Raw genomic sequence first — 15,050 nt, 5'->3', positions numbered from 1 at the left:
CCTGTCAAATAACAAGAAGTGGAAGAATGAAAGCAATTGCTTGAAGTTCTCACACTAGATACAAAGTGTACACTTAAGATACAAACTAGTTTTTAACATACACGTGTCCTTGAGAAGACAGACATCATTTCAGGTTTGAGCTGTGCCCTGACAAACTTCATTTACATTACACGTTGGTCACTTTCCCTTTGTTTGGTGTTTTGTTAAATTACCCACCTATGCCTCTTTGGCATCCATTCTGGTTCTCTGTCTTACTTCCCTCTCATTCTTTAGCCACCTGTGCAATTAAAAGGGTGGTCAGCAGCTAAATTCAAACACCACTCTATGTTGCTGAAGAAGAAATAATCTCATTTCCTCATGCTGAAGAACTATTTATGTAGGTAGCCTCTTCCACCTTGAAAGAACCAAAAACAATCGTTGTCAAATGCATGTGTTTTGGGGGAGAAATATGGTAGCTGCTTAATAGCACAAAGGAGGGTAAGGTCGAAATCCTTTGGAAGGCGTCACTAAAGATTCCATGCCTGCCACTAGTGGCATTTCCCCATGGCTGTAAACCATAGCAGGAGGCTGGCTGCAAATTCTTCTGGACAAACTCCTGAGTCCAGGAAAGGGCTGTGATCCAAGTAATGACTTCTGTCCCCTCTCTGAGCTGGCCGTGCCTGTGTGCTTAGAGGGTTTTTAATAGCTCCTGCACACACCTTCTAACTAGATTTTTCAAGCTGAGATTCATCAAAAATAGGTTTACTGTGTGGATGTATAGAACCTTTACCTAGTAATCATCGTATTGTGTAGCTTTATTATTATGTTAAAGATATTTAAATATAGATTCGCTGATGGCTTTTGAATCTTACTTTTGTCTATCATATGTGAGATTAACAGAAGCTCAGAAATGCTTTAAAACTTTATTCAATAATAGGCATTTTGATTTCTTTGTTTTATTGTGTGGCTAACTTAGAGTAAACCCACTAATAATTCTACGCTAAAGAGTATCTCTGCTTTTAATGTAACTGTTAAAACGTCGGGACCTTCATTTTACATTTTTCATGATGTACAATTGTGGAAAGAACACTTTTAAGATAGAAAAACGATTCACTGCAGTGGTTGGCTTTTCTTGTCTTTAGTAACGTTGAACTGGTAATTTATCCCAAGATCTTACTCTGGGGATGTTTCGGTGTAAAAAATAATCTTCTGGTCTTGTCTACTCAAGAAGCATCACCCATTTTCTTACAGATACTGACCAAAATGTCCCCATAGAACCAGTTGGGTGGCTTTCTGAAGTTCTTCATTTGTCATTGCTGACAGTGATGGGTCTGTTGTAAGCAAACTTTGGCCGCTCTGTTTTGCAGGAGAGGTTCAAATGTTTCACTCACACTGGATATGTGCACCCCAGGCTGTTCTGAGCAAGGCTTTGGCTATGTCATGTCCCCACGGGAACAGTCAGCCCGAGAATACCTCCAGACAGCATCGAACATCCTTACTGAGGAGGAGCTGCACAAGAAGGCACTGGATCCTTTCATACTCCAGGCAGAGTTCTTTGTGAGTGTCTGACCTCTCTCTTCTAGGAGCATCAATAAAAATGGGATGTTGTCTCTCCATAGAAGACCTTGGTATTATTTTCTGCTGGTCTAAAAGTAGTACATGCAAACTCCACTTCTGTCAGTGAAGCATTTAATGCAATTCCCAAATTTGTCATCCCTTGCTGACATATATTACGTTTTTAACAAAAAAAAAAAAAGAAAATCACTAGAGTATAGAAGAAAAGCCACATTTGCTATAGGCATAACTTCTTGAAATGTGTCTGGAGCTGCCCTAGGGATGAAATTAGTGCTAATCCACCCTCTTTGCTGTTGAATGCTTAATGTGGAACTACTTTGCAAATCTAAATGTTCTTAGGTTACCTGAAACACAGTGTGGCTCTGTCATTCAGCATTTTTTAGTATGTATTACTGGGGGGGGTTTCTGCACAAAAATAATTTACTAGTTGTAAGCTTCTCTGTCAGTTGCTTTTAGGATTCTGAAAATGTTTCCTTGGCTCACTGTATCTGCTAATACTTGGGCAAAAAGATTCTTTGCCTCATTTTGGAAAAAATACACTTGCACAGCTGAAGCAAGCAGTCACAAATTTGATTTCTAAGTAGTTTAGGATAAAGGTCAGATACATTTTAGAGTAGTGAGTACCCTAGCTTTTTTAATCTTTGCATGTTATTTAGTTTCTTCCCTAATTGGTTGAGTTCCATGTCATAGGTATTGTCATGTTTGTCATGTTTATCATACCTGACAAAAAAAAAAGTAGTATGCAAAATGCTGCAGTGGCTGCATTATGTGTATTAGTCAGGGCTGTACCTCAAAGGTCAGATACATTTTAGAGTAGTGAGTACCCTAGCTTTTTTAATCTTTGCATGTTATTTAGTTTCTTCCCTAATTGGTTGAGTTCCATGTCATAGGTATTGTCATGTTTGTCATGTTTATCATACCTGACAAAAAAAAAAGTAGTATGCAAAATGCTGCAGTGGCTGCATTATGTGTATTAGTCAGGGCTGTAGATTCCTGCTCAAGATGGGAGGTAACCAAGGCTCAGACTTCGCATGCTGAGGTGTTTCAGAGCATGTGATCAAAAGCTACTGAAGTTAATACTGCCATGTCAAATATTCTCTTAAGCATGAAATCTCAGTAGAGCAGGAGGAAGATTGTTTTGCAGCATTACAGCCCTTTCAGCCTGTCCTCTTCATGACCTCTAAGTGTCTGAAAGGGAAAGACTAACACTCTGATTATCACTTGCTGTCCTCCCTCCTTGTGCAGTTTCAGGGGTTTTTTCACTTTACAAGAAGAAGGGGATAGTCTGGGCCTCTGTTTTAAAACAGAACACGAGGTATCTGTGGTCCTTAATTCACTTAGTGCAGTACAAGTTGAAGGAAAGCAGCTTTTGTGTAGGCAAAGCCCTGATTCTTTAAAGCATCTCTTGCTCTTTTAGGGAGGGAATGTTCACTTGGTGTCTGAACTGACTGCTAAACTAGTCCACACACAGTTTAATCAGTCTCTGAGCTACACTGTAGCTTTCAAGCAAAGATAATAATGTTTGAAGTAGGAAAAAAATCTCATTTCTGTGAGAGATTTTGGATTAGGTGTCCTGGTGTTCATAGAACAGCCAAGGCATCCCAAGCTATTTTCATTTTTTAATGAAACCTGAAAGAGCACAAAACTCTGTGCAATCAAAATGTCATTTCTGTAATTAAAATTTGTAAACTAGTTCTTTTTTTATGAAACAGTTACCACCAGCTAGCTCTTTATCCTGTATTTTCACTCTGTCTAACCTACTTGGTTTTCAAATTCCAGATCCCTGATAAAGCAAGTAGCTGTTTCATTTTGGAAGAAAAGTCAGAATGGACGTTTGCAGGGCTAAATCCTGAAATTCTTACTAGATTTAGAGTTTTTACTCAGACAGGAGTCCTGTTGATTTCACCAAGAATTGGCTAGCATGGTGAATGACTTAAGACCCAAAAACAGCCCGTGGAGCTTGGCTCAAGAAGAGTTTGGGTTGACTAAATACCAAGGAACAATTGAGAAAAATATGAAAATTTTGTTCCTATGCAGTTCTCCAAATTGATAGGAAATTACTTCAGCAAGTAATGTGTCCTTATTTGCCTCAGTAAAGCCAACAGTATGCTCAGTGCTTTGTAAGAGATAGAGCGGAGATAGCCTTCTAAGGTTCCTGAACTGACCTCAAGTTGTTCCAGGGCAGGTTTAGATTGGATATTAGGAAAAAATTATTCTCTGAAAGGGTGAAGCACTGGAACAGGCTGCCCAAGGAAGTGGTGGAATCACCATCCCTGAAAGTGTTCATAAACATGTGGATGTGGCACTTAGGGACATGGCTTAGCGGTGAATGTGGAGGTGCTAGGTGAAAGGTTGGACTCAATGACCTTAGAGGTCATTTTCAGCCTTAATGATTTTATGTTTCTACAGTCCATAGCTCTGCTTATCTGAATTTTTTCTCAGAGTGAATCTTGTCTTACTCAAGCTTGTTACCAGTCAGTCCTGTAGTGGTCTCTCAAATCCAGCGTGCAGCAGCTGGGATGACCAGCTCTGCCTGCCGGTCCCCGTGAGCCTTATCTCTGCTGAGCCTGGTGAACACATCCCTTCTCTTCGCCTGCCCGCTGACTCCAACTGGCAGAAGGTTCCTGTTTGTTCCTGCCTGGCGTTGGCTGCTTCTTGCAGGGGATGAGCAGTGGAGAACAGGGGGCCCCTCCATCTTTGCGTGTTCTGCGCATCAGCGATGAGGAGAGCAGGCAATCCCTGAATTCCCCTTTTCTTTCCTTTTCCATGGAGTTTGACAGCACGGTGAGCAAAGCAGTGATGCTCCCCCACCTCCATGGAGTTAGGTCAGCACGCCAGCCTGTCATAATGTGTGTCATACTTTGTCGCTGGTGCAAGTCCCTAGCAAATTATTAACTTCCACCCTCAGAGAGGAAGCGATGTGAGTCAGAAGGGATGGTGCTGAGGTCCATCCTCTTGGAGCAGTGTCTTGCGTTCCACCTCTTGCATTGCTCTGTGCCTACACTTGCAATTCAGTTCTAATAATATTAGGAGTGAACGTGTCATGCGTGTTACTCAATGAATTAGTCACTAGGAGCTTTTTCACATGAAGGATTGCAGAAAAGAAAGCCAGTGACAGTAAAAGGAAACATCAATCATACTTTGGTGGTAAGTTGGTAGAAGTACTGTACAATATGTCCCAGCTGACTTCATCACTTTGCCTCCCTCGCAGGGAGGACATAATGGGCTTGGGGATTTTATACCTCCTGTGAATCTAATAATACTACCTACTGTCTCTTATGTTTTCGTGGGTTTTCTGTTTTTCTTTTTTTTAATAGGAAATTCCAATGAACTTTGTTGATCCAAAGGAATATGATATTCCAGGCTTAGTGCGTAAGAATCGCTACAAAACAATTCTCCCAAGTAAGTTTCTGCTTTTTAAGTCACTGAGGCAGGGTGGTTTATTCCACATGCTGGAGGGCTTTGCATTTTCCTTTCCAGAGTGCATGAAGTGTACTGCCACCACGATGTATTGTCCAAAAGCCATGTTTATGGAGCAGCAGCATGGCTTCAAAGCATAAATCAAATTTCCAAAGAGGTACAGAGCATGAAGAACCAAAATGCTGCTGATCCTCAGGGAAACGTAGGTTTTTTAGTTATTAGAATTGCATCATTTGGTGCTGCTTAAAAGTTGTACCCAAGAACTTGGTGTGTTTATTCAGATGTTACTTAGCAATTTCTTTGATTAAATTCCTTTTGAAAGACCAAATTCTAGCAACCATATTTTCCTGACTGAGGTTTTTTCAAATGCAGACTGAGAATATTAGGAACTGGCCTGATGCCATTTAGATGACACAGAAAAGTATTCTTCTTTTCTATTACACTAGCTTTATTTGTAGGCAGGAGTAGGAGTTTTGAGAAACATTTTGGTACAAATTTTTACGAGTGCCATCATTTTTCCCTCTCTCATACTTTAAGATACTTTGAAAAGTGATATGATTGGATGTCATACCTCTTTTTTTTTTTTTTTCCTCTCTCTAAGCTGATGTTGGAAGATGGTACCACCATCCACAGTAGTCTTTTGCAAAATCCAAAACATTCAATGTCAGGTTAGCAAATATAAGTGCAGTGAAGTCAAAACTGTCCTCAGCTGTACCTAACAGTCAATGAATCTGGATTGGAAATGGTTTCAAAAGAGAATTTTTTAATGTCTTAGAACTCCAGCAGCTGCAGTCCAATGTGTGCAACTCTTTGGATGACTTTGTACTCTACCTCAGACCAGAAGTGTAAAAGCATTTAACCACCTTTCACTCGTGCTGTGCTAATGGCTGAGGTGATTTGTTCAAGTATTAATTCACTGGTTTTGCTGGAATGGGAAGATTGTAAAAGTGGATATTGATTTCAGATGCTCAAGGTGCCAGATCTCTAAGTGATCTGTATATTCTGAATTTCGTATCTCCTCATCTCAGCCATATGAGTATATGCTAGCACCCATTGTTGTCACTTTGACCTCTTCATTTCAGATAACTGATTTCTACCCAACCATCTCTCTAAAGGTTAACAACCTTATTCTGGCCTTATTATGATTGTAGTATTTTTTCTGAATGAACTTTTAGCAACTTTAGTCCCTGGCTGTGGCCACAGGACGGCTTGATATTGCTGAGGGAAGGTGAGGACTGAGTGTTCACTCTTATCCCACTGCCTCCATCTCACTGGGCTTGGTGCTAGCAGTAAAGAGGGGTAGCAAGGAGACCTAAACATTTGCTTTATGCTTCAAAGGCAAGGATCCCAGTAAACATGAATCTGGTCTGTCTGAGGGCAGCATTTCATGCTGAGTCTGTGTTTGTAGCACTGTAAAAATTACTGTGTGCTTAGTCCTTAATATGATATTGGGTAAAGCACAATTTTTGCATAGATTTTATTTTATTCTGCTTTCTAAGCCAGCTGAATTTTTTAATCAAAAATGCATCTGTGGTTTATTTTTAATATTATCTTGGTGATATACACTGTTGCTGTTTGCTGAGGCCTCTGTCAGGACAGTATTCCTTGTCAATGGTAACAAACTGGGTAGCATTGGTCAAAGTGGATGAACATGGGCCTGTGTCAGTTCCCATTAAAATCAGTGAAACAGCCATTGACTTCAGTGGGAATTGGACTGAACTTCTTAAGTGGAATAATGTTTTCTTTTGTCATCTTACTAGAACAAGAATAATGCTTCATAAACAGCCTCAATGAAGGAGACTCAAGTACTGAAGTGACTTAAAATGCAAGAGACTGTTAATATTCTTTAATTTCTCTATAACCATTGTAATTGGTAATAGCACATCTTGGAGTTCGGTTCATTGCAAGATGAAACATGGAAAGAGTTGTTGTCATCTGGCTTGCCTGGGTGCAAGAAATGCATGTTTGTGTTTGGGAGAAAAGCTGTTCGCTGTCACTTCACAAAAAATATTCTAATGTCTTTGAAGCCAGAACGAGTCTGTTGACCTAACAGATTGAGAAATAATTTCCTGGAGCAGAAAAGTGTTTTTCCAGAGTCATGCTGAGACACTGACTCTGCAACAGGACCAATTAAGTCAGGCTTCAGAGAGTGGGTGAAACTGTCAGAAGGCTGCAAATTAGCCCAACCATCCTTTCCCTTTTTTAATGGTAACTTTTTAACATGGGGGCTTTCCAAGGCCACTCACATCTGCTGTGATGGCCACAAATGCATGTAAATGTCTCACTGTACAAAATAGTTTCGTGTGTCTCTTTCCTCTGAGCAACTGATAAACTATTCCTTATCTCCTTACACCTTTCAGATCCTCACAGCAGAGTGTGCCTTACCTCAGCTGATCAGGACGACCCCCTCAGCTCTTACATCAATGCTAACTACATCAGGGTAAGAGCTCCGTAGCCCAGTGTGTCTGCCCAGCCTCTATCAGCCTGTTAATGTAAACAGAATTGCAACATACACTGGCTTTTAAAGGCATCCTAGCTGATCTGATTGCTCTTCTCTCCTGCTTACATTAGCTGAAACCCAAATCTCAAAGTGCACCTGTACAGATTCAGACCAGACATAAACATACTTCTGCAGTTCTTGATGCAAATTCCTTGTCAGCTGGCCTAACCAAGGCAGTGGATAATCAGCCTGAATAAGGCTCATGACCTAGCCAGAGTCACCTCAAGGCTGTTGGACACTCTTTGCTGGAATTACGTGAGTCCGTACTGTGCCTTCGCTCCATGTGCACGTGTGCAGGAGAGAGATAGAGAGGAGAGCTGGTGCCATGGAGTCAGCATTTCAACCAGGATAGCTCTCTGTTTTAAAGGGTGAACCTGCAAGGTTGTGGTGGACATCCCTGTTAAAACTGATCTCTTGTTGTTTTGTTGGCAGGGCTATGGAGGACAGGAAAAGGTATATATTGCTACTCAGGGACCGATAGTTAACACTGTCACTGACTTCTGGAGAATGGTGTGGCAGGAGCGCTCTCCCGTCATTGTCATGATTACCAATATAGAAGAGATGAATGAGGTAATGCTGTTACATCCAGTCTGTATTTTTATCCGTACTCCAGCAGATATTTTCAGCACAGACACTAAGCCAGCAAACAGAAGTTAGTTCAGTGGCCTGTGCAGTCAGAGCCAGCATTAAATTCTTCAGGCTCAGAGAAGATGTGGGCCTTTCTTTCAATTCAGTTTACTGCAAGTCCTGTTTTGCTGTCTGATTCTCCTACTGTTGGTTTTACCATTTTCCTCTCCCAGCTGACCTGAAACCTCTCCTAACCCAGCTCTATTTGCAGGCAACCTTGGAAGTTCTCTCTAAAGGAATCAAAAGCAATAGTACCCCTTAATTGCTAAGGTTGAACATCTTTAATCAGTAGAGTTGTTGCTGCCTTATCTGGCATTTATTATGATTTGATGTCTTTATGCACATTTTGTTGAGGAAGTACCCGATTTCTGTATGATAATCAACAGCTAGAACTGACTTGGATATTGAGGACCTTTCCCTGAATGTGGCTAGGGAATGTGTATGAGATACTGAAATTAAGATGCTGAAATTTTATATTTGCCACCTACTTCCAGAAATTAAACTGTAGTGGTGTTTGTGCTAATCTGCCTTAAGTGAATTTTTTTTTTTTTTTTTTTTGCAGTTTATAATGCTGCAGCCCTTCAGCTGTTCATTACTTACCTGCTGAAATCTTTCCTCCATAGCAGAGTTGCAAGAACTTTGTGCCTGGGCTTCAGCTCACAGACAGGTAGCTGAGCTCACATGTGCCTTTAATGGCAGTGTAGGATGTGAGAAAGTGGTCTGGTCATGTGTTGGACTCTGCATCCTCCCTCACCACTAGCAGCAAGGTTGAGTGGAGATATCCAAAGTTTAAGCTGCATCAGCAGCGTATGTCAGGCTTGTCCTTGAGAATGGATTAGTAATTTAGGTGAGGGATTTTGCTTTGGAGAAGAAGCTTTAGATGCTTAGAAGCCAAAGAATATGAGCATACATCCAGCATATAGACAGAGTTATAATGGCTTATCTGCTAGCTGGAAGCTTAGTGCCCATAATCATACATGTGCACAAACCTTTAGCTTTTCATAGTTATAAAGTAGATTAATTTAACCTTGAACTTCACTGAAAAGACGACATGAACAAGACTGACACAGAATTATCACACTTTGCAAGTTAAAAATGGTCAGTTATTACAGCTGGCTCATTGGACATGTCCTGTCAAGGCATTGCTGATGCACAGCAGAGTATGTTGCTGATCTAAATGTTTTGTTTTCACTAATGTTTTAAACTTGCATCTGCCTCTATCTGAGCAGCAGCATTGAAGCAATAACTTGTTCATTAATCAAAGTTGCCGGTTTCTGGCACATACAACATTAAAATGTCATGACACAGTCAGTGCCCCAGAATTTTTTGAGGATTTTGAGGTTTAAAGAAGACGCAGAGGAAATGCTGGTCCTGAATGACATATCTGGTGATATGTTCTTCCACTATAGTTTTCATAGCAAGATTGTGTAACAGGAGTGCAAAATAACCTTTGTGTCTGAATTGCCTCTTACCAGCATTGACCAAGTGTTTCACCCCTCTTGTCAGTCTTGGGAAGCAGTGCACTGCAGTGCTGATGCACTATAGAACTGCAGCTTGCTACGGCCTGTATATCACAAGAGCTGCTGAGTCTTTTCTGGTACATATTGTGCCAAAAAATTAATGGTGTCAGGAATCTCAGCCATAAATCCAGGGTCCTTTCATGTAAATGTCTTCTATATTCACGCCGTTTACCTGCAACACATATATTAATATATGAATAACAGGACAGACAGTACATAGATTCAAACCCAAAAGTTTTGTTCAGCAATGATGCTAGTAAGAGAGGCTTTGTGTCTCTCCTCAGTGCAATGACTTCACTGATGTGAGTATTAAAAGCTTTGCACCTCAGCCCTCTGTCATTTCTAATCTGAACTGACAGACAGCCCACAGAAATGAGTGGGCAATCTTACTCTACTCCTTTAAGCAGAGCAATGTCTGTGCTATTGATAGCTGATAGCACTCTCAACAATTTTTGCAGTGGATTCTGCAGTTTATGAGTAGAAGAAGAAAAAACACAATCTGCATAAAAAACTTTACAGAGACATGGTGGGCCACACTCCCAGTGGGTTATTAACTGATGTACTGTGCAGATGGAACAACACTTGATTCTCCCACACAAAAATTTTCACTCAGTAACTATGCAAGGTGCTTTTCTGTTGTTAGTCTTTCTCCTCAAGTGGAATTACATTTGGTGGGGGAGAGCAAAATGATTCAACTTGTTTCCTTCAAGACTGTGTACAGCTGTGTAAAAGAGGAATCTTACAAGCATCATCTTTCCTGAGGTTTGTTGAACAGCAGATACCTACTCCCCTGTGATAATGAAATAGCTTCTTGCATTATCACAAGGGAGCCTTTTCCTCAGACTGCCTCATTCGCGTCATTCCTTGCCCATGAACTAATTTGTGCAACATCTTGAAATGCCTGTCTCTGCCTTTGCATATTGATTAGTTTAGAGAAACTGCATACAAAACCACCGTCTTTTTTAGCCCTCCTTCAGTGGCCTAGTTCAGTGGCCTGTGCAGTCAGAGCCAGCATTAAATTCTTCAGGCTCAGAGAAGATGTGGGCCTTTCTTTCAATTCAGTTTACTGCAAGTCCTGTTTTGCTGTCTGATTCTCCTACAGTTGGTTTTACCATTTTCCTCTCCCGTAATCCAAAGCACCAGAGTCCTATTTTACAACTCTTTTCATTGCTATGTTCTAGAATATCAAGCTACATGTTTTAGTAACAGTCTGTTTACATAATCTTCATACATCTTTCATCTGCCAGATCTACCCCGACCTCAGTATAACATGAAAATTGTTTTCCAGGCTGAAAAAACTCTCCTTTTATCCAACCAGTTTCAAGTCTCTTCAGCCATATGCTAATGGGCAGAAAGCCAGCATATGACATCCTATGTCTGGATTCAGAGTGTAGAAAGTCTGTCACTCATGCTTTTGGCAAAGGCAGCAAGGAGAATATCATACTCCCTGACAAGTGGGAAGTGAAGAATATTTACATGTTACAAACTTGCAGCTCATCTGGTTTTGCTTTTCAGTTAGACAATGGTTTAGTTTTCAGTGCTAGTGGGGCAATGTCTCTTTCCCCCATCTGCAAATGTCAGGATGTGAACTGCTGAGTTCCAAAGATGAAATAAAGACTCCATTTGTTAAGTTACCATTCCCTAGAGCTGTACTTTTGTCATTTAATCGCAATAGTGGAGCAGCAGCTCTGAACCATGCATATATTAAATGACTTGGTACTGAAAACTGGAAAAGCCATGAATTGGCTTCAGTTTGCCCTTAAACAGGAGTGATCACAAATACATGATTACTGCATGCTTTACAGAGCAGACTGTCATTTTTCTCTCACTATAGGGGACAAGATTTGGCAAGTTCTGGGAATTTAGAAAAAGCTCAGGCTATAGGGAAGGCTTGTTTTCCTTTCTCAGAAAAAGCTGCCAGTGTCTAGCCACTGAGTCAGGATCTCAGCTACAGCATATGTGATGGTAGACTTCAAACTGTCAATTAAATCTTGCTTCCTCCTAGCTCTTCCCAAGTCTTCTCAGTCTCAGGGAACCATCAATAGAGAATATTTTGTTCAAGTCAAAGCAGAAGTGTACAGAACCACAGAAGTCAGGGTTCTCTAAGCAGAAGCATAAAACTTCTAGCACCGTAGGCAAAATTAAAGGCATCCAGAGTTCATCAGTAGAACTTTGTCTGTTTCCTGTTGCTGTCAACTAAATGATTTAGGTAGTGATTCATGTTTTTCTTCAGATGACTTTTGCTTTTCTCTCAGTGTTATTGACAACATTTTTGTTATAATTTCTCACAACTGAGTTAAGAATTGGGCGTTCATAACTTCTGTGACTCACACATAGTCACACATTCAAAAGCAACTGCATTTCAGAGCAGTGTTGATTGGATTTACTGTAGTGAGCTATTCATGACAACTAGTTAGGCTCTCTTAAAGTATTTTCTCCCTAGGGTAAATAACCTAAGGCCAGACTCTGTGCTATGATAGTAAGACTCTCTCTTCCTGAAGTGAGCTAGACATAGCCTTAAGGATCCTATGGCTACACTTCAGTGAGCACTTTAAACCCAGCGCAAGATGGAACAGCATCTCAATGAAGCTGAGCCTCCCTTTGTCCGGCTCTCTTGTTCCGACCCTTGTGCCATCTCCCATGTGCCCTCACAAGTGTCTGTGACTGTGTGCCAAGCCAAGGGAGAAACTGATTGATCCATCCAAAAATTAATCCATCGCAAGAAAGGAAAAAGATTTAATGTGATTGCTTTCCCAATCTAGTTCACTGTGAAGCTGTGCAAAAGCTCTGTCATCCAAAGAGAAGGATGGAAAATGGCACAACCACAGAGCACTCTTAGCATCCAGTGACTGACAAGCATAGGGAGGGACTTGGGAGTATAGATGACAAACTATTTTCAGATTTTGTGCCTTGTTCTTTAGAAGGAACAAAATTTGTCTTTTTTTTTTTTTCCTCTCTCTTCAACTCAGCCAGCCATGTGTTGAAGGGAGGGTTGTGGAAGCTAACACTTCTGTTCTTGGACCTTTTGAAAACATTTACTTTGCCCTGTGCCAGCTGGCTTGTGCAATGGCTGCAAGGGTGAGGCCAGTTCCCTGAGCGCCATGTTACTATTTTGCACCTTTAGAAATCAGACAGAAGGATATCACTTTGAACACCCAAAATCAGAAGCTCACAGTGCTACTTGGCACTCCAAAAAGGAAACAGCACATTTGCAATATTCATAGCCATGCTGAGACAGAGAATCAGAATCTGTGTCTCTCAAAAAGACCTGGACTGCAGCTAGGTACAATTCCCACCTTCTGTATTGCCTCTGAATTTCTCACCATGTTTAAGAGAAGAATAGAATTGACAGGAGACCGATATAAGTCTGTCTGTCAGAAGAGATAGAAAAATAAGCTCTCATCTCTCTTCCTCATCTATTTATCTAGCTATCAGAGACAGAGATATGGCTCCTGGCTCTCTGTCTGTCAAATACATTATGAAAGCAATTATGTCACAAGCACAGCTCTGGCTTTGCTGAATGAATCTGTCAAGAGGGAACAGACTGCCTGGAGTGTTTTGCACACAGTTCTTGGCACTAAAAGAGCAGAATACTTTGCGGGGGGAGGAATTTTTTGGTTTTTGGGTTTGTTTTTTTTTGTAAGGCAGTTTACTGAAATGCAGTCATGATATTTGAAGTCCAGATTTCTGTGTTGTGTGGCTTCCAATTTGGATTTCTGTTCCATTTAGCATTCACATAATGGTTGGGGTTGGAAGGGACCACCAGAGATCATCTGGTCCAACCTGCCTGCTAAAACGAGTTCCCCTAAAGCAGGTTGCATGGGATTATGTCCAGGTGAGTTTTGAATATCTCAGAGAAGGAGATTCCACAACCATTCTGTGCGGTCTCTTACAGTGCTGTGTCACCCTCAAAAATTATTTTCCTCATATTCAGATGGAACTTTCTGTATCTCAGTTTGTGCCCAATGCCCTTGTCCTGTAGCTGGGCACTACTGAAAAGGGTCTTGCCCCATCTTCTTGACACCCTCCCTTCAGATACTTATAGACTTTGATAAGGTCCCCTCGCAGTTGTCTCTCCTCTAAGCTAAACAGGCCCTGCTCCCTCTGAGGTGCTGCAGTGCCCTAAGCATTTTCATGGCCCTCCACTGGATTCTCTCCAGTAGTGTCTTGTCTCTCTCAAGCTGGGGAGCCCAGAATTGGACAGAGCACTCCAGGTGAGGCCTCTCTAAGGCTGACTAGAGAGGCAGGATCACTGCTTGCAACCTGACTACTGCTTTTCTTAAGATACCACAGGACACCATAGGCCTCCTTGGCCACAAGGGCGCTGCTGGCTCATGGACAGCTTGTTGTCCACCAGGTCCTTCTCCACAAGGCTGCTTTCCAGCTGGTAAGCCCCCCAACTGTACTGGTGCCTGGGGTTATTCTTCCCCAGGTGCAGGACTCTGCACTTGCCTGTGTTGAACTTCATCAGCTCCTCTATGTCCAACTCTCCAGCCTGCCCAGGTCTCATGGAATGGCAGCACAGCTTTTGGGTGTGTCAGCCACTCCTCCCAGTTTTGTATCATCATCAGAAAATGTGCTGAGGGTACTCTCTGCCCCTTCATCCAGGTCATTGATGAGTAAATTGAACAGTGCTGCACCCAGTACTAATCCCAGGGGAAGGCCACTGGCTACAGGCCTTCAACTGGACTCTTTGCTGCTGATCACAGCCATCTGAACCCATTCAACCAGTTCTCAATCCACCTTGCTGTCCGCTCATCTAACCTATGCTTCATGAGGAGGTGATGGGAGACAGGATCAAAAGCCCTGCTGAAGTCAAGGTAGACAATGTCCCTGCTCTCCCCTCATCCACCCAGCCAGTCATGCCATCATAGAAACCCTTCAGATTGGTCAAGCATGATTTCCCTTTGGTAAATATATGCTGAATACTCCAGATAAGTCTTCTCCTCTGCATGTTTAGAGGAGATATCCAGGGTGAACTGTTTAATTGCCTTTCCAGGGATGGAACTGAGGCTGACTGGTGTGTAGCCCCTTGGGTCCTCCTTGTCTTCTTTTTGAAGACTGGAGTGGCATTGGCTTTCCTTCAGTCTTCAGGCATCTCTCCTGTTCTCCATGATCTTTCCAAGATGATGGAGAGTGGCTTAGCAGTAGCATCTGCCTGCTCCCTCAGCACTCATTGGTAGATCCCATTGTGGCCCATGGATTTGCAGGTGTCAGGTTTACCTAAATGCTTTGTAACCCCACGTTCATCAACCGAAGGAAAGTTGTCTTTTTCTCCAGAATTTCTTGCCTTCAAGGTCTGGGATTCCTGAGGGCCAGTGTTAGCAATGAAGACTGAAACAAAGAAGGCATTCAGTAATTCTGCCTTTTCTGTATCCTCCACCACCAGGGCTCCCACCTCATTCAGCAGAGGGTCTACATTTTCCCCG

At 41.8% G+C, this 15,050-nt stretch overlaps 1 protein-coding gene across 3 annotated transcripts in view; it reads left to right on the top strand.

Moving 5' to 3' along the window:
* Positions 1–15,050, top strand: part of PTPN5 (protein tyrosine phosphatase, non-receptor type 5) — a 54,637-nt gene that overhangs the window by 30,173 nt on the left and 9,414 nt on the right. For 2 of the 3 annotated variants that reach the window (XM_017726607.1, XM_017726605.1), the window contains exons 6-9: positions 1,347–1,536; positions 4,872–4,956; positions 7,335–7,414; positions 7,907–8,044. In XM_017726607.1, coding sequence (XP_017582096.1) covers positions 1,347–1,536; positions 4,872–4,956; positions 7,335–7,414; positions 7,907–8,044 — 493 coding nt within the window. The remainder of the gene's footprint in view (positions 1–1,346; positions 1,537–4,871; positions 4,957–7,334; positions 7,415–7,906; positions 8,045–15,050) is intronic. The other variant, XM_017726608.1, reaches the window with a different exon arrangement.

This window comes from Corvus brachyrhynchos, unplaced genomic scaffold, assembly GCF_000691975.1.
Source record: "Corvus brachyrhynchos isolate BGI_N302 unplaced genomic scaffold, ASM69197v1 scaffold62, whole genome shotgun sequence".
In the NCBI taxonomy this organism is placed as follows: Eukaryota; Metazoa; Chordata; class Aves; order Passeriformes; family Corvidae; genus Corvus; species Corvus brachyrhynchos.
The sequence above is the reverse complement of the archived record's forward strand: the minus strand, read 5'-3'. Positions and strand labels throughout refer to the sequence as shown.